Source organism: Corylus avellana, chromosome ca11, assembly GCF_901000735.1.
Source record: "Corylus avellana chromosome ca11, CavTom2PMs-1.0".
In the NCBI taxonomy this organism is placed as follows: domain Eukaryota; kingdom Viridiplantae; phylum Streptophyta; class Magnoliopsida; order Fagales; family Betulaceae; genus Corylus; species Corylus avellana.
In genome coordinates, this window is record NC_081551.1 from 18,286,579 (window position 1) to 18,313,754 (window position 27,176).

At 34.2% G+C, this 27,176-nt stretch overlaps 2 protein-coding genes across 6 annotated transcripts; both read right to left on the reverse strand.

Annotated features, from left to right (window-relative positions):
- Positions 1-4,942: 4,942 nt before the first annotated feature.
- Positions 4,943-12,451, reverse strand: LOC132166251 (fe-S cluster assembly factor HCF101, chloroplastic). 5 transcript variants are annotated; one of them, XM_059577035.1, is made up of 15 exons: positions 12,324-12,451; positions 12,102-12,242; positions 11,356-11,486; positions 11,223-11,273; positions 10,744-10,899; positions 10,002-10,145; positions 9,779-9,921; positions 9,454-9,523; positions 9,138-9,233; positions 8,835-8,924; positions 8,630-8,683; positions 7,978-8,101; positions 7,325-7,449; positions 5,807-5,929; positions 4,943-5,282 (listed from the first exon to the last, which is right to left on the reverse strand). In XM_059577035.1, the coding sequence occupies exons 1-15, from the start codon at positions 12,391-12,393 to the stop codon at positions 5,208-5,210; spliced, it is 1,593 nt and encodes a 530-aa protein (XP_059433018.1). In that variant the 5' UTR covers positions 12,394-12,451; the 3' UTR covers positions 4,943-5,207. The 5 variants fall into 5 exon arrangements, 4 of the variants coding, with proteins under 4 accessions (XP_059433018.1, XP_059433016.1, XP_059433020.1 ...); XM_059577033.1 differs by having other exon boundaries at positions 4,944-5,282; positions 11,356-11,498; XM_059577037.1 differs by lacking the exon at positions 12,324-12,451 and adding an exon at positions 11,844-12,017 and having other exon boundaries at positions 4,945-5,282; positions 12,102-12,191.
- Positions 12,452-13,659: 1,208 nt separating this feature from the next.
- On the reverse strand, positions 13,660-21,330 carry LOC132166347 (VIN3-like protein 1). Its single transcript, XM_059577149.1, has 5 exons — positions 21,204-21,330; positions 20,110-20,179; positions 16,187-16,817; positions 15,370-15,680; positions 13,660-15,276 (listed from the first exon to the last, which is right to left on the reverse strand). Exons 2-5 carry the CDS (start codon positions 20,144-20,146, stop codon positions 14,081-14,083), a joined length of 2,175 nt encoding a protein of 724 aa, XP_059433132.1. The 5' UTR covers positions 20,147-20,179; positions 21,204-21,330; the 3' UTR covers positions 13,660-14,080.
- Positions 21,331-27,176: the final 5,846 nt, after the last annotated feature.

Here is a 27,176-nt window from a genome sequence, read left to right on the forward strand (position 1 = left end):
AATGTTTGATTTATAATGTATGTATCTTTGATGTCGGTAATCTCGTAGTTTTGGCTATGATTTGCTTCAAAACTTTTTGCTCTGTTTGTAGGAGCTTTTGCTTGCGATCTTTTCGTCAATGAATGAGTATGGAATGTCTTCCCTTAAAAAAAAAAAAAAAAAAAAAAAAAAAACCTATTTGTAGACGTAATTGTGTTACACATTTCGGTGATGCAATTATATGATGAGCTATTAATTCTGATGTACTCAATGTTGCTAACATAAATAAATAAATAAATAAAGTTTGCACTTAAGTTCGAAGGAGGAATCGTGTTTGACAAGTTGACATAAACATTATACTCAATGTTTTATGAGATTCCGAGTAGATTCTCTTTGTTGGGCGTAAAATATTTTTTAACTTGAGAAAAGTGGTTATTTTTTGCTAGTTTTTTGCAATCTTGAAAATTGTTTGAAAAATATTTTTTTGACATTCGACTCGTATGAAAAATCAACAAATATTTATTATATTTTCATATAATATTAGGAGTTGTGGTGAAGAGAGAGAGAGAGAGTGAAGAAGAGATGAAAAGGAAGAAAGTATGTGAGAATATAAGGCATTCAGAGATAAGATTGAGATCTAATACAATTGTCGGCCCATATTGCTTTCAAATATTAGACAAACAATTGTGAGTGGGTTCTTGTGAGACCCACTTGCCTAAGCAGGTGTTTGGTAGCATAAGACTTGCTTGGACAGGTAAGCTTCATAAGCGGTCCTCTCACAATAACCTGTTCGGGGGGTGTGAGAGAGCGGTGAAAAATAGTTTAAACAGATGAGAAGCGTACACCATATTATGGCTTATGAATGTAATTGTTTTCAGTCAACCGAAATATTTTCAATGTCACCAATATTTTATACTATGCCAAATACTAAAAAGTAGTATGTATAATATATATTTTAAAATATTTTACGTCAAAACAAACCAAACTACAAAATTTTAAATTCACATCTACCCAATGGAGAGAAAGCCCAGTAGCAATTGCTTTATGGTTGGAGCAACAAAATGGATCGATGATGCGTATATAAACCAAAAAGTATGTGTAGCTAGTTAGTGCCTCCATTTTAAAATTCTTTTATTTTTTTATTTAGTGTATTTGAAGGGTAGTGTTGTCCAAAATTTTTAATGATGATAATACATTAAATGCAATATGTTTTAAAATATACTAAATAGAAGAAATAGAGAAATTTTAGAATGGGGACATCCTTTTCCCTCACTAGTCGGATATTTGCAACTTTTTGGCTTCAATGCCGCCTCTGGGACCATCAACTTTAGAAGGTATACGTCTTGTTTGGAGCGGCAAAAATTGAACCTTTTTGTTTGATCTTTGCATGTGAAAGGATTTAATACTTTTTATTTTTATTTTTTTTATTTGGCTTCTAACATATAGGAGAAGATTCTTTAATCATGCAAAACATGGGAAAAGGAAGAATGAAAAGACAATAAGCAAACTGACAAAAAAAAAAAAAAAAAAAATCACAATTATATGAGGCCGCAATCGATGCTAATTTTGTTCTAGTGCACTATATATATAAAAGGAAAATGAAAAGACAGTAAGCAAAGAGACAAAGAAAAAAAAATCACCATTATATGAGGCCGCAATCGAGGATTTTGTTTTATATATTTTCTATATAATTTTTTGTATTTTTTTATTGGTGCTCTTTGATCGTGGGTCACTCGGTTATGTGAATATTAGGATAGAAACACAACAAACAAACAAAAAAACGAAAACTTTTCTTGACAAAAAATTATATATTTTCACTCGCATACATGATTATATATGTATATATTGAAAAAACTCATAATGAAATGGAAATTAAATAGAAAGGAGAAAAAAGAGAGAAAACGTAGGCAAAGATTTACATCCACCACTAGGAAATAGTCCAAAAGAGCTATATCTTACTCTTATTATTTGATCATATTTACAATATAAAATACTCCTATCTATAGGAGAATTGAAGTATGTAAAAATAAAGATAAGTACCGTAATCAAATTAAAATACAATTACAATCAATCCTACAAATTGATCATGTAGTGTAGCAGAAGTAGAAAACATGATGTGAACTTATTATAAGCAATAATCATGTGTAACACAAAGAGAAACTTAGAGCGTGAGCTCGGTTGGAGGCCGAGATCGCTGGCGACAATGGCTGAAGATGGTAGCTGCCAGGAACGGTAGTTGGAGATGGGCCTTTAACAACAACATGCTGAAAATGGACCACAATAGGGCTGACAACTTTGGACAAACAACTTTGGAGCTTATTCATCATCTTAAATTCTCATATTGTTATTGTTATGCATTAAGATATTTAATTTCTATTACAATTAATATATCACATGCGAGGATTTGTAAATATGCATAGAACTTTACTTCTTTTTTTTTTTTTTCTAAATCTCTAATTATCAAGAAATTATAAGAAAAAAAAGCCAGACAGCCAGAAATTACATTAGACAACCCTGTAAAATTGATGGTGATTAATTAGCCGACATACATTTGTAAGCTACGTGTGTGTGTGTGTGTGCCCGCGCACGTGCGTGCATGTTGGTGTGTGAAGCTTTTCAACGTTCATTAACAAAGGCCCCATCAATCAATCCACGTGAAGCTAGCGCGCAAGGGTGTATAATGTATAGAGCCGAACAGACATCCAACAAAACATGCTGATACAACGTATTTCGGGGATTTTGTCACCACAAAAGGCCAAGAAATAAATACTTCCTCCTCTGGCTCTGACCGGCCGTTGTGGTCGCTCATAAACCAAATAGGTCTGACCCCAACTTGAAAATAAAGAGAATTCTTTAATTATCATATAATTATTGCTCATTTTCAACGGGATGTAGGTGAAAAGTTATATTACGAGTCAAATAATCAAACACACGTGAGGAGTGAAAAGCTAAGGCTTATCTTTCCTGACCTAATATGTCTGACTTTAACGACACAGTTTCAAATTTAAATTCCAAAATCCGAAATTTTACGTGATATAAACGATTTCTTCTTTCGCTATTTTTTTATTTTTTATCAACTCATTGTAATTTGTAAACTACTTTATTTGGATTTAAAGTTGTTTAACTCTATGTTTATATTATCAATTTCAAAAGCACACTTATTTATGATAAGTGTGCAATGGCCTTACACGTGGAGAAGGGGCGTCCTTATTTTATAAGGGTAGAAATAAGGGTAGAATGGTCAGAACAGATTCCTCTTTATTTGTTTTGAAATGGAGAAGATCTGAATCCTTAGATGCAATTTGAAAAATATCTCAACAATTTGATATTGAGATTACTAATAATTTAGGCAATAAATATGAATGAGTTTTTATGAGACCACGCTCACCTAATTTAACATAAGAATAGTAACATAAAACTTGCTTAAATAGATCAACTTTATATTAATTTGGGAAAACTTCACAAAACTCTTATGAACTTTCACGCGTTTTAACATTATGCCTTCAAAGTTCAAAAACTTTTAATTAAGGATATCGAACTTTCAATTTCTTTTAATTACCTAATTCCGTTAAATTTTTTTGTTAAATTTGATCAAAATTCCTAAAATACCAATGTTTTTTTATTAAAAAATAAAATAAAATAAAAACTGTAAAGATTTAGGAGTTTTTTTTTTTTTTTTGAAAAAAAAAACATATTTGTTTAACAGAAAATTTTAATAGAATGAAATAATTAAAAACTTAATACCATTAATTGAGAATTTTTAAACTTTAAAATGATAATATCACAATGAGTGAAAGTTCGTAAATGATTTGTGAAAATTTTCCAATTATTTTTCTTATATTTACTATATACGATAGAAGTAGATTTATATGTTGAATGCCAAATAAAAGAACACTTGCACATGGCAACAAGATAGTAGGATTTATTAGGGCTGTCATAATTAAAGCTAAAAGGTGAAAAGGAACCCTTACGGCCTGGTATTCACAAGAGCAAAGGACAAAAGGTTAGTTTGAAAAATTGATGGGCCATAAACGAAGAAGCACTTAAACGCCGAAGGCTGCCAACTGAATAGAGGGGGACCTCTTTGACAAAAGCTGACGATGCATTCATGGTTACTAGTGGCTATGGGAAATATCTGAGACAGGTGACCTCATTAATAGGACGGTTCCTAATTCTGTTTAATGCTGACAGAGATGTCATACCGCTCCTCGTATGGTTAAAATTGCATTTAAGTTATGTGAAATACTTTAGATCATAATAATTTTCAACGCTTCACTAGAATTGAGAGTGTTTTAGCAATACCCTTATCGAGGAAGTTATTTGTGCTCATGGTTCAAGTGCATGTGTAGTAATTGCCACCTCATCTTCATTGTCATCAACTCTCTTAATCTTTCGAGTTAGATTCCTCATTATCCATTTCCGAATCCATTTGTTCAACCATTGGCTCGATCATTAGTAGTCTTCCCCTCTCTATCACTTCTCGTCACAGTTCATTGGCCATTGGCCATTGTGCTCAATTAATATGCAAACAACAGCCTGAGCTTGAGCGCTTAAATTATATGAGTACCTTTGTTTGAATTAGAAGCTTTTTTACTGAGCTTTGAGTAATGCTAAACATACTCACATTCTTTTGATTTCATTCTAACACACTTTTAGGTGACTCACACTCTCACCATTAGATCAAAATCCAATAATAATTTATCGCAAATCTAATGGTGAGAGTATATGCCACCTAAGGGTGTATGAAAGTACGATTGGAAGAGTGAGTACTTGTAGAATTACTCATTGAACTTTACCGTTATGAAAGCGTGCAAGTGAGCTTTGAATCACTAATAACTATTTGCAGAACTTTTTTGAATGAAATTCAACCATTGTAAGAACATAAAAAAGCAGATGCTCCATCCTGATTTCCTACCAGTCGTTTTAACAAAAGAATAAAATATTGATAACAGGAAATATATTGCATGCATTTAGCAAAAAATTTACAATAGGAATTTCTCATACATAATTGCCTAAATTCTTTAAAAAGGAAAAAAAAATAAAAAATAAAAAATATTGAGAAAAGAGGAACATCTCAGGAGGTATTACTAATAAAAACCAGTTAACTATTTAGAATGACCTATTAATCTCTCTAGTCATTATGAGGAAAAAGAAAAAAGATTTGAAACTTGAACAAAGGCATTGAATTGATGCAGTCCCAATCCAACCAATAAATTACAGTGATGGTATCATGCCGGTGTAGGAGTTGGTTTAGGAACATCAACTAACCGTTCGATCATTTGGAGCTGATCATAGGGTGCAATCTGTAACATTAGATAGAAAAAAGATAGTGACTTAGAACACGTAAGGAAGAACAGATCTGTTAAACCTATTATTCCTTCACAATGAATACAAATAAGTTGGGAGACGTGCTTGTTAGAATATAAATTAAATAATTAAATTCATCTCTTCTTATCAGCTTACGCATGCGTGTATCTAAGGTTTGTTGCCTAGCAGGTACGCATCTGTACATGGGCAATGCTCATATAAAAGTTAGGTTTAGAATATTATAAAATTTCCATTTAGACTAAGTAGCAAGAATCAGACTCAAAGATACTAGTTAGCCATATATTGGTTATTGAATGATTGCCATCATATAATTTTCTTTCTATTATTAAACATTGATTCAAATGTCAAGTCTTTTGTATTGTGGTCAAAGAAAGGTATTAGGTTTGCCATGAAATTGATGGTAGTCTCTGTCAAAAATTTAACTCTACAGCAACAATAATAATCCATCATATAATTTTCTTCTTTCCATTATTAACCATTGATTCAAATGTAAAGTCACCTGGCTGAATCCGTCAGGCCACGTTATTGAAACAGCATAGTTCCCCATAGGCCGAATATCTTCAGGTTCAATATCTTCTGGAACATCTGTATATTGCAGTTTTTGCTCCCCTGTCCATTCATCCTGATAGGAGCAATTAACCCCTCATTAGTCGAAGGATAGAAAAGGCCAGACATGGAAAAGACTCTAGTGACATAGTAACACCAACTGAAATCAACTCCATTGGAGGATTTGTCAAGGCCATTTTTTCTTCCTAGAAAATAGCATTTTGTTTGCTTTGAATAATCAGCATTCAAAAGGATTAGTAAATAATTTCGATGCTTCTACAATCTATCCCATCAACTTGTGTCTCTTTTAAGTTGAATCACATGTATTACTGCACCCACCTCTAGATTTGTCCATTTACTTATCTAAAACTAAATAGTGCAAGGATTTGATGTCAGATTATGACTTTTCTATGCTTCTGCACAATGTAATAAACAAATAAATTTAAGCCATCTGATTGCTGATGCAAAATGACAAAAACATCCTTTCAAAAAATCAATGTCACATACTATAAAATAATCTGCAACTATGTAGCAACTCTACTGTGGTATTATGAAAAGGAGACTGTCCACTAGTGCTTTAATTAACATTTCAATTGATCATGTTTACTTACACACTTATCTCATAATTGTGTTACACGTTAAGCATCAACTGCAGATTTCTTTTGTATTACTTCACTCCTTCCTTTCCATTCCTTTTCCATTTTCAACACCAAATATGGAAAACAACCAAAAGGATAAAAAAAGAGGACATAGAGAAAATTTTCTACCTATAAGAAGATTTTCTTAAACAACCTATGAAATCAATTATTTTGTTTCTGCTACAAAACCAAGTCTTGTTTTTAACTTTTGGACATTACCATTATTTGCAAATATATCCTCCATATATATAAAATCAAGTAAAGATTTAGAGAGAGAGAGGTGAAAGTCTTCAAACAAAATTATATTACAAGGTTTAGGTTTTGATACTTGTCAGTTTTCTTAGGTTTACAGTCTAGCGTCAAGCATGTGCACAATTTTGACTATGCAGAGAATTCTTTCTCCTAATACACACATGAAGAGCTATGATAACCTCAGAAATGAGAAATACTCTCCATGGGCAACCAAACCTAGATGTTTCAAGTTCCAACTGCCGTGTAATTTCAGTTGGACCAGAAGAGGTTTGAAACCCCATATCATATAGAAAGCAGCAACTAGCTATGACAAGATATCCTCAGCAGCAGCACATATATAGTCAGCAATTTAATTATCACAATTCTGTCCAGCAGTTTTAACTGAATATTGGACAGCTCGAGCAGAAAGGCAACGGCAATCACTGTCTTGTATTTAGCGTCAGACCATATTAAAGTTCAGGTCTTACACTAAGAGAATATGTAAAATGTTGTCTTAATTTTCCATGACATAAAAGTAATCACTTTAATTAGAACCATTGAGAAAGAATAAATTAGTGTTTTCCAAATGAAATCCTTCATACCACACTTTGGGCAGATCGATCATTCCGTCTAACAGTTGCAGGATGCAGAAGGAATTCTTCATCTGAATCTGGTACCTTCACCCTGATTGCCTTGATGGATTTATCGTATGTGACCGCTGTAGACACTAAAAAGGAAAAGATGATTTCTCATCAAACTAAGGTCAAAGCAGACATGGAAATTTCAATAACACAAGTACTTTTTGACATGTCCACACAAAGGGAGGGAAATGGGGGAGGGGGATTCGAACTAGGACCTCCGCTTCATGAAACGTGGTTTCCAGCCGACTGAGCTACCCCTTGGAGACCAATAGCACAAGTAGGCAACAAGTCTTAGACAATAACAATTTGGTCCCACATCAAGGAGCAACCCAATATGTCATTCCCATCGTCTATAAATTGCACCATTCTGAAATTTAGAAAGAACTCCAAAAATATCAACATTCCATTTTGCTTGCAAGAGATTAAAAGGCCTCAATTATTTAAAAATTTGATAAATCTCAAGAAATCTCTTTAAACATTAAAATTGAGTTTTGATTTCGAGCAGTTGCAACAGCATTTATAACCGTGGTGATATGTGCAAGAAGAGAGGTAGCATTTTACTCTCACTGTCTTAGGAACATTTTTCTCAAGACTTCCATGCAAAGATATGGTACCTTGTTGGCGAATCTTGGCACATTGTTGCACAACACAAACTCCTAGGTTCTGAAATGTCTTTGCAACTTCACCTTGAGGATCAGCAGCCACTTCAGGCATTCCACTATCTCCCGAAGCAGATAGCTATCAATAGAAAAATAACCAAAAAAAAAAAAAAAATTTCACTCTGCTTGCCCAGCATAAATGATACAAAGTCCAACATTCTAATGATCTAAAATAAAAGAAGGGAAATCAGGTCACCAACCCCCTGTGGTTTTTCCCATTTTGAATTTAAGACTCCAGTTTTCAATTTGATAGATTTAAGACTTGAGTTTACACCCATTCTACATTTGAGACCTCTGTTAGATTTTCCGTCAAATAGGTAACGTAAGTAGGTGTGAAAATACCATTATTCCCTTTTAGAATCTTTGTGAGCAAAAAAAGGTAGTAAAATCTAAAATGTATGAGAGAAACAGAAAGGCACTTGACCTACGTGTAGGCAAAAAACACAAAGCATGCAAGTTATAAGTCATGGAGGGGAAAAATCAGCTATTGAAAATTGTAGGATCAATACTATTGTCCAACATAGTAATGGCAGTTAAGTTTCAAGTAAGCATCGAGAGTAGATTTCAGACAACCAGAATCAGTAAGAAATGTTATCACAGGATGTACCGTCGGTCTGATGGGAAGATCAAAGAGATGAGGGATTCCAAACTGCTGGACAACCTGCAAAGACGTTTTCAATTTCTTTATATATATTTGTTTGTACACAAAAATACTGATAATACTGTCAGCCTGAGATTTTCAAATTTTACGTTCTGCAAATTGGATAATGAACCTCTTCCAAAGTCCAACGTTCTAACTTTCACTTGATTACCTGAGAGCCTGAACCTCTTCCAAATGGATAGTAGCGTTTTCCATCAGCATCAAAGTGGGACATATTCTCAACAACAGCAACACATGGCACCTATGTATAGAATCACAAAGTATACTTACTAAAGAATAGATCAAAATGTTTTAGATGAGAAGCATAGAAACTCATTACTAATTAAGTAAGAATCTTGTCACTCATTAAAAATTTATATTTTTCATCCTTAAAAATATTTTAAAACTTATCTATTATAATAACAAGTTTCACTTCAAAAGGGGAATGCAGCACTTGTATAACAGAAATGCACACCTTAAGCTTTGAAAACATGCGAACTCCTTTCGCGACATCAATGAATGCTAGCTTTTGAGGAGTGGTAACAATAACAGCAGCAGTTAAAGGGACTACCTGAAAAATGTGAATTTGCCCATCTTGAACTGTGTGAAGTGTTAAGATTGAGAGCAATGTGCCATGAACAAGTATCTTTATAGCTATCCACATGCACGTAAATATGCAACAATAAAAGTGAAAACCGTAAAAGGAAATAAATTAACAGAAAATCAAGATGGTGAAACTAATGGGGCGGTATTAGTTTAGGACAAAGAATAAGTGCATGTAAAAGCCGAACCTGGCATAAAGTAAGTTGAATATCACCAGTTCCAGGGGGCATGTCAACAATAAGATAATCCAACTCTCCCCTGCATTTTGGAACCAATCAGGATCAGTCGTTGCATGTCTCCTCCACCCCATAATTTAGAATGTAGCCATCAAATTCATAAGGTGCCTCAAAAGTTAGCTTTTTTCACTTGAAAAATAGATGCATGCCGGGTCAAGCAATGCATAAAACAAGAAGAAAACTCCAGCAGGATTGGAACTCTCATAAAAATCATGAGTAAACAAATCTTACTCTAGTTTATGTTACTTTCTAATTCATTAAGAGAAGTACATCATACCACTCGGTAGTAGTCAGAAGTTGGTTGATGACCCCAGAAACCATTGGACCTCGCATTATTGCACGACCTTGTCCGGCAAATCCAAAAGAAACCAATTTAACTCCCAAGTATTCAGTTGGAATTATGGTTCCCTTCTCTGGGTTCTGGAGAAAGTTTTTCCTTTCATTATTGCATCACTTCACTAACTTGCAGTAAAAATCAATTCAGAAATTTGTAATATTACCATTTCTAGTAGTCGGTTTTCAGGGGAGACCATTGTAGGTAAACTGGGGCCATAGACATCAGCATCAAAGATACCAACTCTAGCTCCCATACCAACCAAGGTGTAAGCCAGGTTTACTGCTACTGTTGATTTTCCAACACCTCCCTGCACAGTTCTCCAGAAACAGCAGTGGTGATACAAAATAAAAGATCAAAGACATTTGTAAATCAATTGTATATATTTTTAGCAAACAAGACAATAATCAGAGCACCTTAGATGGGATCTATGAAGAAGGTGAAAGGGCAAAATAAGTTGGTGTTGTGTCCTCAGAGGAAACAGTTTCTTTAAGTGTTTATTACCCAGAAAATATATGTGACAAGGGCTAGTAAAAACATTTAATTTCCCACCATTCCTCTTACAGTAAGCCACAAGAATCATGCATTCTTTTCTGATTAAAACTACCAGGAAAGTGACAATTTTTTCGGTAATTGTCTTTTCTCCATCACTTCAATCAGGAAGACTATTAATTTTTTTAAATCATTCAGAAATACTGATTTTCTTATAAAATAAAACATAATCAAGAGAGATCTATATTTATCTAAATACATTTAGCATAATGGAAAGCTCCCTGGAATACAAACAATTGAACCGTAAAGAGTCAACTCTTAGACTGGACCACAAAGTTCCCAATATGTTGTAGTAGCAGTAGCAGTACTACTAGTGACAATAGCATTAAAAATTCAATAAATCAAGGAAAGTCTACCTTGCAACTTGAAACTGCCACAATATTTGAAATTTTCTGTAAACCAGCTGGAAGTTGCTCAGAAAAAATGGGTCGTGCTGGTTGTGCTGACATTGTGACATGCACGTTCTTTACCCAAGGAAGCACTGCCACCACCTCGTTTGCCTTCTGCTCAAACTGTCATCAATTAAATCTTGTTAAACTTCCTAAGTAAAGCAATCTTCATAATCCATCCAAGCCACAAGCAAAAAAATAATTAAGTTAAAAAAAAAAAAAAAAAAATTGCTCATGTATCATTTAAGATATGTCATTGAAAGCAAAATTTTACATCATTTTCATGGAAAGAATTCATGCTGAGGGTAACGAAGAAAGAAAGAGTAGTGGAGATTGTTTGCACACTTTCATTACTAAAATAATTTTAAGTGAATTCTATGAAATAAAAGTCTACCCTTCCAAACATATGTCAGTTCCTGTTCATACAACGGTGTTGTGTCATTTACCATGTCCTTGATTGGACATGCTGGTGTGGTGAGCTCTAACCGAAATGAAACCTGAAATACAAAGTCAAGATATTCTAGTCAGGACATTGTTTTTTACAAGTAGAAAATTTTGCACATTCACATTCTAAATGACCTCTCCAGAAGCCTCATTGATGTGTAGATCTTTCACAAAACCACACGAGACGATGTCTGTCCCAAAGTCAGGGTCAATGATTTGAGACAAGGCTTTCAGCACATCACTCTCAGCCATTCCAGTCGATAACGCTGAAGCGCCAGCTAGAAATGTGAAAATCATGATATAATAAAGAGGATATACAAAATGAATCCCATGAATGTTAAAAGGTGGACAGAACAATGGCAGGAACAAAATAGGAAGATACAAGGAAAAAGTTAGAGATTGATACAACACTACATAGTTTTATTTCAGTATCCATCTGATTGTATAAGCATTTCTTTCACATTAGAATAAGCTTCTTCTTCTTTTTTTTCAAAAAAAATCTGTCTATAACGTTTATTGGGAAAACAAATTATGATTTTTAAGACAAATTCAGTAGCTTTCACCACATATAATTTATAGAGATTGATGTGAGAGAGGACACCCAAGTCCCAACAATCTGATACCAGTGCATTCCATTTCAATGGATCACCAAAACGCCCCCTAAAACGGATTGAATTTGGGTTCTTTGGCAGCACTAAGCTTGCTAGACTACATGTCAATAAGAACCTCAAAGTTCCCCGCCCCATTCAAGTGAATTGTGAGATTTCTTCCTTCTTTTTCGATGAATTGTGAAACTTCTGCAAATGGATTTAGTTTCCTTGAAGCAATGAGCTTATGGGTTGGCTTTAAAAAGGCTAAAGGAAAAAGGAAAAACACTTTACCTTCAACAGAGGCAGCTTTAGTTGTTACAGAGCTGAAAACGGAGCGTTTGTTCGATACCCATGTGGAGCTTTCAATTCTTTGAGGCCGAAGAGAACAGTTTACATTTGATAGTGGAAGATGATTCTCTGGAGAAAGTAGTCCTACAACAGCATACCAGGTAAGCAGCTCAGTGTAAAAACTTAATTTAAGAGTGAAACTTGAGCTGGAGTGCAAGAGATTACCTGCTTTTGGTCGTGATTTTGAGGTTAGCAGAGAGAGATATGGTGACGATGGAGCATGAAGGATTTGCATTTTAGAGAGAGAGAGAGAGAGAGAGATTCTCTGCAAGACACAAATGGGAGGTGAGTGGTCTCTGTGAACCTCAAGTTCTTGTGCCAAGTAACGTAATCGTTCCAAATCCAATCCGCTTAGCCTGAACGACAACGTTTTACCAATTGTTTAATATTTTGCACTCTTTAGTTTTTTATTTTTTTAATGTTTGACACTTGTTTTCCAAATGCCGGTAACGATATCCTACGCCCAATTACGCACGTGTTAGTACTATCCTGTTCTCCAATTTTTTTTTTATTTTTTTTATTTTTTTAAGTTTGAATTTTTTTTTTTCCCACTAGTTCGTACCAATTAACAAATAACTCAAGATATTTTTCTTCATAAAAACTTTCACGCCTTTTTATAAGTATATATTTTGACAAAACAAATAATTAACTTTTACCAAAATAAGTGCTCATTTATTATTTAAAAAAATAATGAAGTGGTCACTCTTAGTGGAGAAGAGAGATAACTATTAAAGAGAAAAATGGTGGTTACGCGGTCACTTCTATTGGAATTAGAAATCACCGTGCAGCTACAACAATAGGTTTGGGGTGGCTACACAGCCACCCTAACCAGAATAGGGGTGGTCATTGTGTCACCTCTCTCTTTCATTAAGGGTGGCCACACAATCACTCTTTATTTTTATATTTTTTTTAAAAAAAAAATTTTAAATTATGAGTAAAAAATCAACTCTATATCTATTTATGTTTTCTTAAAATAAGCTAATGTAATTGCAAAAAATATTTTATCTGAGTGTAAACTCCATTAAAAACACTATCACCATTATGTCACATAAAAACACTTTTTCAAATAAAAAACATTTACTCAAGTATGCTAACAAAGATAACCTTCCTACACTTGAGACTCTCATTTGCTTAATGACCCACTCTCTCATACTTCCAATTCCAAATTCACACTTCCTACGAGGCAATGATAATAACCCATCAAAATCTAATAGTATTTTCATTGTTACGTAAAGAAGTACACACTTGAGACTTGAGTATGAGAGTCTATAGCCTTTCTCTTTGCATTATTAGCCCCCACAAAGTAGTTATTTGCATCAATCTTTTTAACGGTATGCTTGGGCACCCATATTTGGCAATTAATGGCTGTAACTCTCTATGAACTGATCAACCACCAACACAAGCAGCGACACGGAAGAAAATGCTCGAAGCGGCAACACTTTCCTCTTGTTTCCAAATCCTCATATGGATGAAAAATGGAAAATGTAGAGGATCAGAAATGTAGAATATAACAACCGCGAAGATAAATTAATCACGTAAAATCCAGGATGAATTTCATGTACCCTTCTTTGATTTAAAGAAAGGCAATGATAAAAATAATTAGAAATACATAAATCCTCCATGATTGACTAATGGTACTAGTTGAATGTAATTAGGATAAATATTGGAAGGAAATGGAAAATGCCAAATATAGCACCAAACATCAAGTGCTAGGCCCCCCCCGTTCCAAGAATCATCAGGAACTGTCTCCGCAATCAGCAACTCAAATCTTTTAGCCGGACAAAATATGTCCGTGATAAAAATGAATCACTTCCAATGGTGACTAAGAAAAAAATGCCTGTACAAAGAACGGCGAAAACAATCAGGGGTAATTTATCGCAGGAAATTAGCAATCCTGTAAATCAGACTGCTGCGCCCTTATTTTAATGCCACAGCTTACTACAGAATCCATTTCGTGGCCTCTTGGAAGATATAATATCTGAAAAGGAGTCAACCAATTGTCCTGCTAAGCTACTTGGATCATCAATCAGTGTTTGAATAAATGTGTTGACCACCCTACGTTCTTGCTCTGTTGATCTCAAGCTAAACCATGTTAACAATTTCAATCTAAATTCCTGTTTAATGTGACCCTCACATTCCAGCCAACGGATTATCTTCACACAGTACTCAAAGTTCTCATCCAAGCAAGATGAAGCGTTGGAGACTCGGAATGGTGAACCGTTAATCAAAGTGCTGTCACAATCATGTGTCTCATTAGAGTTTGCTGCCCTTTTCCTGCAAAACTCTGCCCGGGAATCAACAGCTGGGACTTCCACAGCTGGCCCGTTGTTCCAAGTCTTCGAGTCGCCACTACCATGGGATGTAGCTAAACCATTCTTATCTAAGCCATGAGATGCGGCGTCGTCATCTGCCTCAACAGCCTGCTGCAAAGTGCATCCATTATCCTCATCCCTAGAGGAATCAAATGGAGGGGTGAGCTCTTCATTCAAATCTGGCACTGAAACTACATTCAAGTCAAGCCCACGCAAAACAAAAGGTGACCGTTCTTCTTCAACAGTTTCAGGCTTGATCGCCTTGCTTACTCCACAGCATTTTTCAAACTCTGGGCTGTAAAACCCCTCAAAGCAGCCTTGCTCTTGAGCCCAAGCCAGATGCAGAATCTTTCCAAGTTCCCGAACCTTAAATCCAGGAGAAAACCCAACTTCTGTTGTATTCTTGGCCTCCCTTTTGGCACTAGAACAATTGCCATCAATAATGGGATTCTCTTTCTTACGGTTCATGGCAACTGCTGAATTAGCATTCTTGTGAATTATCTCAACACTCTTGGTAAAGCACTTGGCCTCAGAGTGACCCAAATCGCCAGCCTCTGTATAAGAAATTATTCGGAAGTTATATTCTGTGCAGGGCTGCAGATTGGAGATCATAATCCTTCTATGAGCTTTTGGAAAGACACAAATGGGCTCTTTTGTGTGCGTCTCTTCTCTACTTTTAAAGTACCAGAGCTTGTATCCCTTAATATCCTCAGATGATGCATTAGACAGCTCAATCAAGATAATCACTACAGAGGATGATGTTACTTCTTCAAAAAAGAACTTGCAAGCAGCAGGTAGTGAATCTTCTGCAAAAGAAGTGAGGAAAATTTAATCATTTTCCTATACATATTTCAGAACAATTGGAAAGACAAATATGACAAATTAGGAGGTTTCCCAACCTCTGCAATTTGGATTCACATCAGAAACAGTGGCCAGCCATTCATCTGCTTTCTCGATTGCAAGAGAACAGAATTTCTGCACATCACCTGCAATAGAGAGTCTGCTGACAATGCCACGTGCCATCTTGGCAGATACTCCATTCATTGGACCCACTTCAGTTTCTAGTTTAGCTTTCGCATCTTTTACAATCTCATGCAGTTCTTTAAACCTGGACGTCCCTTCCAGGAGCCTGAAACACAAGTATATCCTATAACAGAGAACATCAACACGGCGAGCGTCCTTTGCTATTATTAGCTGCTTCTTCCAACATCTGTGAGATAAAATCACAACATTCTCATCAAGCCAAGGCTAAAAATGTATTACTAGAAGTCTAACATAAAAGAATAACTTGTCGTTGCTGCTCTATATTTTTGGACCATCTCAATATGGAATAAGAGGGAAGATCTCATATTCACCAGCCACTTACTTAGTTCACTAAGGCCCTGTTTATCTCATCAAAATCATTTCCACCAAAAATATTTACACGCATGATTAGCGATTGTGATGCTAAATGCTCCTTTTAGTGCTGGGAAAACAGTGTAAAGATCTCTCCCCAAAATTCTTATAAAAAATTTAAAACAAAAAGAAACCAATTAAAGGGCAAACTCTAAAATTGGACCACATGAACTAAAAATTGGCAACAATTAAAGAGGTGGCTGACTAAAGATGATTCATAGCCGGGCAACAGCTTCCAGAGGAAAGGCCAGAGAGCAGCCTGTCAAGCCTCAAGAACTACAATTTCATCCCTAACTCAGGAGATGCAAGAAAATCACATACCCAAGTATGCCTGAAACTTTCCCACAAGAAGCACAACAATAACTACCATCTAGCTGCATCAATTGCCCAAGATCAACAACCCCCACTTTTTCACATTGAAGAGCACACTCTATGTGACAAGATAATCCACAGGAGTCTCCCTGACCAGATTCAGAGGTGCATACCAACCAAAGACTGGGGTCCTTGTTGTCATCAAACAAGTGACAGATACAGCAAGAGCACCTCCTGCAAAATGTGTCATCTATGGACAGAACAGCTCTACAAGCAGAATTTTTACAAATCCACGAGTTCGAATGTTCAAAATCTGGAGACTGTTCTGGAGCTGATGGAAGTCTCATTGGATTTTCTCCCTTCCGTTGTTGCTTCCTAGGAGGTTGATTGTTGGAGCTAGAAGAAGCTTTTCTTGAGTCCTGTTTCTTAATGGTCTTGATAGTAGTCTTATGAAGTTCTGTCATTTTGCTTTTTGATGAGTTTTTCCTTTCCTTATCAAAGCATGTTCGAAGAAGTTCCCTCTTTGGACCAGATTTCAGAAACTCTTGAAGGAGTTCTGGACTTCTTGAAGCATCATCTGAATGCCCGTTTTTTTCTGGGGTGCTTTGCACACTGGAAGAAAGGCTCTGAACACCAGAAACTATACAGAAAAGAGAAACCAAATAAGAATATGAAAATTCCCAGGTGGGAACATATATTAATAGAACATTGAAGAAAATACAAACTCTTCTTTTTTTTATAAGTAATAATGATATATAAACTTATCAATAAAAAAAAAAAAAAAAAAATGATATATAAAAAAAGTGCAGAGGGGCACAACCCATATACACGGGAAGTATAAATAGAAGAAAATACAAACTCTAAGAGCATATTATCCATAAATGTGGGTACTGACATCTGTAAAATGTCAATTATCTAAATGTTTTCTCACTTTTTTTCCTTTTAAAGCAAAAAACAATTGCTGCTTACTTATTTCTCTTTACATAACTAATTGGATCTGAATCCAACATTTTTTTTCCTTATTGATTTCGTTTCTAAGTTAACCCCATTAGTGTTTCTACTCAAACACCTCTGCATCTTCATCTCAACTACACCAATCTTATTAGAACATCATTCAATTCTAAGACCTGAAAAGGTTTCATAAGATTACCAAGGTCATTGAGCACCTCGTGGCTGTCATAATAGATCCGAACACTTGCCCCAGATCATAATTGTTTTAGTGAATAACTAAAGAAAATAGAAATCGCATTTGCCAACATATAGCTCCACCAATCTAAATAGAATGGAAGACTTACAAATAAATAAATGAAATGGAAGAGTACTAGTCCCCCAAAGTTTTCCACCACTAGTTGCTTGAGTTGAATACAATATAACAACCTGAAAGGTATACGGCATTATTTCACCCATGTAATCCCCTGACCCAACACTAGCTCTATGCCTCTATTGGCGAAATACAGCCTAAATCTCTCCTTCCTAAGGACACTTGAGCATGAAAGTTAGGGATAGTGCTCAAATAATTACAATATCAAACAATACAGCCTCTCATAAAGGGAGGTTCCCAGATAATTACGACATTGAATTAGCCAATAATACAATTGTATTTGTCTGGCATTTCACTTTGCTCTGAGACAAGTTAAAACTCTTAAGGAACACAAATGCAGGAATAATTTATCAGCCATGTAGATAACCTAGTAAAATCGCCAAACCCATCATGACGCCAGAGAAACCACTGATCCTAACTCACCCATCGGTAACTAGTTCAAAGCTCAGCATTGAAATCATAAAAAGGTAACAAACAAAATTAAATCAACCTGGTTGACCCTGGTAAACAATTATTTCCTAAATTCAATGTAACTTCTGCTTGTTAATAGATTGTTGCAGATTGAATACCTTTTATAAGAAAAAAAATGCAAACCTTTCCATTAAAAAAAAAAATAAAAATAAATAAAAAGAAGGATCAAATGATCCAATTTGAAACCAAATTCTTATTACATTCAATAGTCCTATCTACATGGAGAGTAGCATTGAATAGTTTGCCTATTTCTAATTTTTCTGAGTTTTGAAAATTTTGTTCTTCTTTTTCTATACTTTAAATTTTCTCTTGTATACTAGGGTTGTGCCCTAGGAACTTTTAATGAATTTACATTACTTATAAAAATAAATAAAAAACCTTGAAACGGGAAAAAAAATCTCAGATCATTTTATTTGGTGAAATGGAACAGAATGATAAAATATATAATTTTGGATCATTTTGAACTAAAAAGCATCATAAACAAAACCAGATCTTAAAAAAACCCAAAGTAACAAAAAAAAGTGAAGTTTTTACAGAAAATTTAGGGTTTACCTGATCAACAATAGGTCCTTTCTCACTATGAGAAGATGAGGGGAAAAATGAAACTACAGGAGCATTAGGCTGCAGTAGAGGCTCATGGAGGAGCAGCCCGAGTTGATATTCAAGACTGATAGGGTTTAAAACGGGCTCCCTATACTTATATATGGTATCTTAAACTACAACATTAAAATCGGCCCATGTTTTTGTCCGACCACATCCTGGATCAACTAAAATTGAAATTCAATTTGGTGGTTAATGGATCTAATTAGAAACTGTTGACCGAATCCATAAGCAGCAATGGGTCAGACCAAAGACTGCTCTATCACCAGGCCTACTCCTCAATGCAATGGCCTAAACTCATTTATGACAGCATGCCATCTGTCTATGCCATTCTATGGCCATAATCCATTTAACAGAAAATTTGGGGTATAGATAGACACTCCTTTCACGTACTACCACTTAAAGAAATCAAATAATTTACCACTTAATATGGATGGTCTAGCTAACTATCCTTCCATATTTGGCAGTCCCTTAAGTTCAATAGTCAGGCATTATACAAAACAAGAAGTGCAAATTTCAGAGGAGTTTTAAAGTTCTGATTTGGCTTCTTTTTTTCCTTTGGAAAATTGAAGACACTTTCTAGATGTGCAAAAGCATCAATTAATATTATTTTGGATATGATAGAAAAGAAACATAACTGAAATCTTGATTAATACTATTATTTAGAAAGAGAATACATTAATTGATTATAAAACATGACCAATTGTCAACAAATGGAAAGAAAATACCATAGCAGAGATGGGTTGGAGTTGTTAAAAAACAACCAAATTGCATACTCAAAGTAGAAAATTGTCACATAACTTCATGGCCTCTACTGTGGACATTTCAGAATAATATATACAAGATGCCATCAAATTAAAAACTATCAAGACAAATGTTCCACAATGTAAACATTTCCCCACTAATAGACAGATATGCCACAATACCAATGAGTCACAAGTGTTTCTCCTAATTAGAGAAATAAGAGTCACTATAAAGTCCCAATTCCCTAATCCCTAAGCCAACCAGAACTGCTCAAACTTTGTTGATTGTGCATCACACATTCCAAGGAAACAACAATATGAGATTCTAAATAAAAATGATGTTGCAAGCACAAATTTCCATTTAACATAAGAAATGTTTCAGCATTTATACAAGGCAACCCAATAACAATAATGTTTGTAAGCATAACAGTTTGCACATGCCATGATGAAGAGAAACAAAAGTACTTTACTACTAACTAGGACAAATAACTACAGCAACTTAATAAGCAGAATATTTCATTAGCAGAAGCCCAGCACAATAACACACACATCAGCCAAAATTGATACAATTACAAGGAAAAAAAAATTCTTTTCCCAAGGTCCGAAGCCAATACTTCAAATAATAGCACACCATTAAGTAGAGTACCCCAGTGTCATAAAACACCATTAATGATGACCACCCTCTTTTGTATTTTCTACTGCTAGCCACCTGTTATACCAAGAATTAAAAAGGCAACATAAAGACAGTAAAAAGCTGCACCTAAAGAGAAAAACACATGGATGCATCAACACTGTACCTTTAGCAAGGAATTTATCTTCTAAGTCCATTTTCATAAGCCACAGACAATAGCTGAAGCAGCGCTCCCTCTGACAATAAGGATCAAAAACCTTGAGCATATTTATACAATAGGGAAAGTGTGAAAAAAAAAATCCATTCTAGCTAGAAATTTCTACTAGTATGGCTACTTCTCAACTTGGTTGCTGAAGAAGGTACGAAAAAGGGAAATATTAAATTAGAAATCTAAAACTATGCATTGCTAAGTTTGGATATTGAATCTTAATTTTTTAGCTGAATGCAAAACCATAATTTCCATTCACATCGAGTTGTCTTAGCTCCCTTAACTATTTGGCTTAGCTGAATTCAATTTTTATGAAAATAAAAAATTCATGGGAGTCAAAGATCTATTCTGGCTATGTCCTCCATTTTCTCATGAAAATAAATCAAACAAGAGATGTTTTGGCTTTCCTCGCCCCAATGCAGATCATGAAGAATTACAACGCAAGGCTACAAACATTAGTATTTGAAACTTTACAACAACAAAATAATCAGCATCAACAACAAGAATAAGAAAAAGAAGAAAAAACTACTTTTTGCTTTATAAGAAGGTCACGCACTCCCATGCAACTTGAACGCAGCCGAAATGAAAGACCTTTCCACCATATTCTTAAGCAGAATTGGAATCCAAAAGCATGCTTACTTTGATTCCTCAAAACACTTGCAAGCGAAAACACTTTCGAAAAACAAAAGCAAAAGAAAACATTCAGAACTGAAACAAATTCATCGCAATGGAACCGAAAGCAGCATAAACGAGGAGCAACTTAGCGTCTTTAACAGTCTTCCGCATATACATTGTGTGAATTAATGGCAAGATAAACCAAAAACGTTCTGTGAAAACAAAATAATCTAAACACGAGAATTTAAGCGGAGAGAATGATATAAACTTACGAAATTTAAGAGTAAATGGGAATATAATTTCACAAACCAAAGCATAATGAAAATAAAATACATAATCGAGAAAAAAATAACGGATCTGGGCGCAGGAGGAGTCCAAAAATCACGAAAATTGTTTCGTAAAACATCGAAAACAAAAACGAATCCGGAAACAAGTACCTGCGAAGAATGGGAGCGAATCTAGGGTTTCGATACGCCAAAGCCAAAGAATTCGCTGTGAGAGAGCATGAATCCAAAAGACACAGAGAAGAGAGAAAGTTCTTCGTTTTTGTTAGTTGGCTTGTGAGAGAAAATAGAGAGAGAAAGGTGCTTGTACGAGTTGCTCACGTTTAATGGGGGGGGGATAAATCACGCGCGTACGGGGAGCGTTCAGGAAGCTGGATTAGTTTGAAAGCAGCGTTGGTTCTGCGGAGTGGAAAAAATACATGAAGCACGGCCCCGTTTTGTGATTGGGTAGTGTCGCCCAACGCACTTTAATGGCGCGTGAGAGCGACATTATCCTTATATGTTAAATAAAATACGCAAAATATTTTTTATTATTATTTAGTTCACCAGGGTTTGTTGGAAACGAATAATGTAATCAAGTCCATGTAATTGGCAATTTTAGTGCATGCGGATTCGTGTAATGATGATCCGATCTGGACCGTCAGATCCAACGCCTCCCAAAACCTCAATTTGGATTAATTCCTTAAACTTAACTTAAAGTTAAGGATCGATTTAATTAGAAAAAAACAAAATTAATTAAATTAATTAATAATTAGTGTCATGGGTTTCATGCCAAAGGAATCAAAGTCTGAGGAAGTGGTCGTGGAGAATCTATAAAGTATTGGAAAGAAATCAAGAATCAGTCAGCCAAAGATGCATGTCAAACAAACATGGGTTGGTTTGTTTTGATTTGGTTTGGTTTGGTTTGGTTTCGTACTTTTTCTTTTTTTTTTGGTTTTTTTTTTTTTTTTTTGGGTGACACTTTATGGTGCTTTAGTTGGACAACCAATTGCACTTTGTGTAACTTCATAAACCGTCCTTGAAGGCTTATTGGTGGGTGTGTACGTGAATTGACAAGTCTCGGGGTCAGGAAATTATGGGCTGCTGGATCTGCTGTCCTTTGCATGACTTGGGAGGTGCTGGTTCCACCACCGAGCCAACAAGTTTATGCCTTGTGCCAATGTGTAATACACGAGTTCTGGGCATTACACCAAAAACTCCCATTTTTCTTTTTTCTTTTCATTATAATGCAAAAGATGTTGGCTGAGAGTGAGAGTTTAGGATCCTCTCTGTCACAAGGAAAAAAAAAAAAAAAAGGTATGTTTAATTTTTTTTATTTTTTTTAATATTTTATATACATTTAACGGTGTTTATACTAATATTGTCAATTTTTAACACAAACAAATTCGATACGAATTCAATACAAAATTAATAAATTATGGTTAACGAGTTGAGTTAGTGTTACAGGCTTAATTGCTCAAGCACCCTAACCGATAATTAAAGAGTTTTCGAAGAACCCTAATGCCTACCAAATTAACTCAAGGCCGAATAATATTAATTTTTGCTTAATTTTATTAATAAACTTTGTATTTTTAGATGGAGAATTACAAAACATAATAGATATAAAAGACTAATGGAAATAAACTACTTCAAATGATATCGTATCTCTAGTATAAAGTTATCAATAAAGATAAGTTATTATCTCTAAGGTATTTTAATCCTAAAATATCTCTACTATTAAACTCGTAACAGGTAGGGTTAAGGTTTTATACTCGTATCTCAACACAATCTAGATCCAATACACAAACTTGAATTGTCACTCCTAAAATCTTGTGTTATCGTATCTTTTTAAAATCTTATAAAATGTGTTATCTTGTAAACCATTAGGCAAACAAAACAAAATAAAATTAAAGATAAAATGGCTCACCATTTGACCATTCCGATTATGCAGGCCACATACTAACCAGCTACAACGAAAGGACGTATGTGAATTAAGAAAGGCCCAGAAGTGCACTCTTTTGGCCATATTATAGAAATATTATACACATGCTTCAGGGTTGACGGTGTTGATGGGTTCACAAGATACAATATTATATTATAAAAAATGCTAAGAAATTATAAGTTCTCCATAGTTGACCCATATCATCATATAAATTAATTAGCCATTAGATTTGTAGCCTCTACATAAGTCAACAATAGACCTTACAAATCTAATGATTAATTTATTAAATTTATAAAAAATATATATATGGGCCAATTAAATATGACCCCAACATTTCTCTTATATTATAAAAGTAGATTGAGATCTCTTAGAATTTTCTTTTAAATTTGAGATTTTTAAATTCATAAATCTCAGTCGTCCATCTCATCTAAGCGTCTAAAATAAACTATGTTTCAACATTTAATAAAAAATGGCTTATTAAATTGAATTAGGATTCTCTTCATTTCAAATAAACTGAATAATATCCAGTCGGTTATAGTAAAAAGACAAAAATATCCCTCCACTATAACTGATTTCTCATTAAATGCTGAAACATGACTTATTTTAGACGCTTAAATAAGATGAACGTATGATATTTATGGATTTGAAAATCTCTCAATTTAACCTTTTTTTTCTTTTTTTTCTTTTTTCTATAGTATAGGGACATTATAAAGAGAGACTGATCGACTGCACATGCTAACTGGCTACCATGGCCTCCAAGGGACGTACTTTGAGAATGGGAGTGCTTATATTGGCCACATTCAAATGACCCTAGCAGTGCACGCTTTTGGGCCACTATGGAAAACATCGAGTAGTCTATCAACATCACGTAAAATCTTAAGATATTTCGTAAGAGTGATTAACGTTATACTTCACACTTACTTATCATACACTCTAACGCGTTTTAAGCAATTTACACTTTTATTTTGTTACAAAGTTAACATTATAAATAACTTAAAATATGTCATATTAGTTCATATAGTAAATTTACAAGAATTAAACGGGAAAGGATCAATATCATGCATGTCTCAAGTGGTAAACATTTCGGAGCTAGATGAAAGGTGGAAAATGATCATCTTCATTTCATTCGAAATTCAAAGGATTTACAGAGTTAAGACTTGAAGAAATTTGTGGGTTTAATTCATCTCTTAAAATCGATTCTACAAAAAAGGGTTGCACATTCTTTATAAAGATGTCCAATGTCTTGTCTACAGGCAATATGAGATTTCTCAACATCCTCCCTCACGTGCAAGCCGGTATTTTTTCTGATCTTTGTAACGGGATAAATAGTGCGGGTCCTATTCGTCCTGTGGCAAAGATGAAGAAATTTGTGGGCCTAATTCATCTCATAAAACTGGTTCTACAAGAAAGGGTTATTCATTTTTTATAAACATTCTTAAAATCTTGTCCACATGCAATATAAAATTATTTCTCAATAAGAATGTGAGGTAGCAGCTTTATGATTTTGATCAGAGCAGCTAATAAGACTGAGCAATGTAGGGCAAAAAATGGGTATCTTACAATCTTTGACATGTGAACGTCTAAGTCTGAGCGAAAAGTTGCAAATACAAACAATGGCCACAACTTTTTTTCTCACAGCAGCACACGGAAAGACAAATATAGAAAAGCTTTCACAGGTGAGAACATCTATATATTGATATTTATGAGTTCAATATTATTCTGACTTTTCTTCATGGTTTGCCGACGCGGCCTGTGATATTTTTTAATTGACATAGAAAATTCAACCGCTTCAATGATTTCTGCATTGACTTTTCAGGATAGCATTGAAGAGAAACACAAACCAACAATGATCAAGTAAGGCCACTTGTCTCAAATTTAATCGTTTATTGTTAAGACTAAACCATGTTGAAGTTTTAGGCTACATTTAAATGTTTTGGTCTCATGCACTTCTCTTTTTCTTACAATTACAAAAGAAAAATAAAAAGAAAAAAAATTCTCTTTCTTCTATGGATGAAAGTAGATGAGAGCAAAATTAAAGAGGGATCCTTCCCACCATCAAGTGATAGATCGAGAAGAGGAAGAAGATCACTAGGAATGCTTCCAAAGAATAAGGAAGAAACTGTTACAAGAGTAGAATTCTACACCAGAAAGACTATTTGCTAGCATGTATAGTATGAAGTTTTTAAAGTATTTGAAGTTATATTGTCTCTATCTTATTCTAGAGTACAGTAGTTTAATAAATATATTAGAGTAATAGTAGTTTAATTACTTAAAGAGGCTTAGCTAGTTTCAATTGTTATATAATAGCGAGCAGTTTCCTTTGTATTTTTATCTTTCCATTGTATCCTTATTTAAGAACCTTTAATCAATAAAGAAGGAAGCATAAAATTAATCGAAAACCTTGTGTTTGAAAAAGGGTTTTAGGTTTTTTTAAAATTTAAAAGGTCTAGATTCCCTCAGAATTTAAGGTATAAATTCCTTCTGAACCTAAATTATATTCCCGTTACGTATTATGTGTTTGCAAAAATCATTCACGTAACAAAAACTGTTGGAAAAATAATTGGATGATACAAAAATTCTTGTTGACACTAAATAAAATTAATTCAAACAATTAACAATAAGATAAATAGAATACAATAAATAAAATTAAAGCAAGAAAAAATCTCACAAAGCTATAGAATCACGTAAAAGCGTTGTCTTTAAAGGTTGATTTCGTGCCTCCCGGACTGTATAACTCGGTGCGATCGAATCTCTTGACACGCAACCTCTCAGAATTAGACTATAGCTTCTACCTTCGTTAAGGACGCACTTTCAAGTAATGAAGATCAAATGAACAACCCTTTGATTGGAAGATTAAGCACAAAGATGATGAAGAATAGAGCACAAAAACTCTCTTTAGAAATAAGGAGCAATTTTAAAGCAAGTTGAAAAACTCACTAAAATATACCAAACTTTGGTAAAATGAAAAATCCCACTAGCTAGTAATGTACAAGAGTTTTGAATGATATGTGAGTACATCTAAGTCTTCTCCTCTTTTATAGAAATGGTATGATACTTTTTCATTTAAAACCCATGACCATGTCTTAAAGAAAAACTCAAAGAAAATGTATGGAAAATTGCTGCCTCAATGTCAAACGGTCATCAACGTATCGAAATCATATTAAAGCCAAATGGTCAACAACGGATGACTTAAATACTAACGGTAAAAAAAAAATTAAGTAAAACATTTTAATCTCCAACAGTCAACCTTTTAAAAACAATTAATGGCTTATTCAAAGTTTAATGACCAAATAACTGAAAAATAATGTTTGTAACATATATAATCTAACAAAAACCACATATTTGGCACTTTAACTGCTGACCAGCTTGAGCATATAGCTGCCATGGAAGAGATAGAGATCATTTCTAATAGCAACGTCGAAATTGATCTTGAAGGACAAGACCAAAGTTTGATGTTTATTATTTTTTTCTAATAAAATAAAGAAAGGGTTCCAAAGTTTGATGTTGCTAAGGAAGAAATGTTTTTTCTGTAAATCTTGCTGGTTTTAGGTCATGTAACATGTACGCCAAATATGATTTTGGAGTTTCTTGTTGTTAAGCCACCCGCAACCTAAAAATAAGAGAGTTCCAAGGCAACTTATTTCAAACAAATGAATCTCACATAAAATTTTAAATGAACAGAGTTGCTCATGAACAAATTTGGGCTTAGCTAGCTTGAATACGTTCAAGCCTAGAATTGATTCATTTATTAAATAAATAGAGCTTGAACAACAACTTAGGCTCGTTTTTTATATGACCCGAACTCATATAAACTTGGCTTGGCTTGTATAATTTTTTTATTTATTTTTAATAATATTATTTTTAATTTTATATTGAGAACATGTTAAGTATTTAAAAAAAAAAAAAAATTCTCTTCATAATATATAACAAATGTGTAATTGTGAGTCTTGACATAGATATTTGTATTTGTATGTGTATGAGTGGGTTTATGTATATGTAAATTTATGTGTGTGTTTGTGTAATGAATGCGTATATATACTACAAGATAAACATATAAATTAGCTTGACATAAACATTCGATTGTTTAAGATTCAAGTTAATTTATTTAATTACTAAAATAACAAATAGAGACCTGCTACTTCTCTACCTCATGTCCATTTTCCCATCCATCTTTTTTTTTTTAACAACATAAATTTTCTCCAACA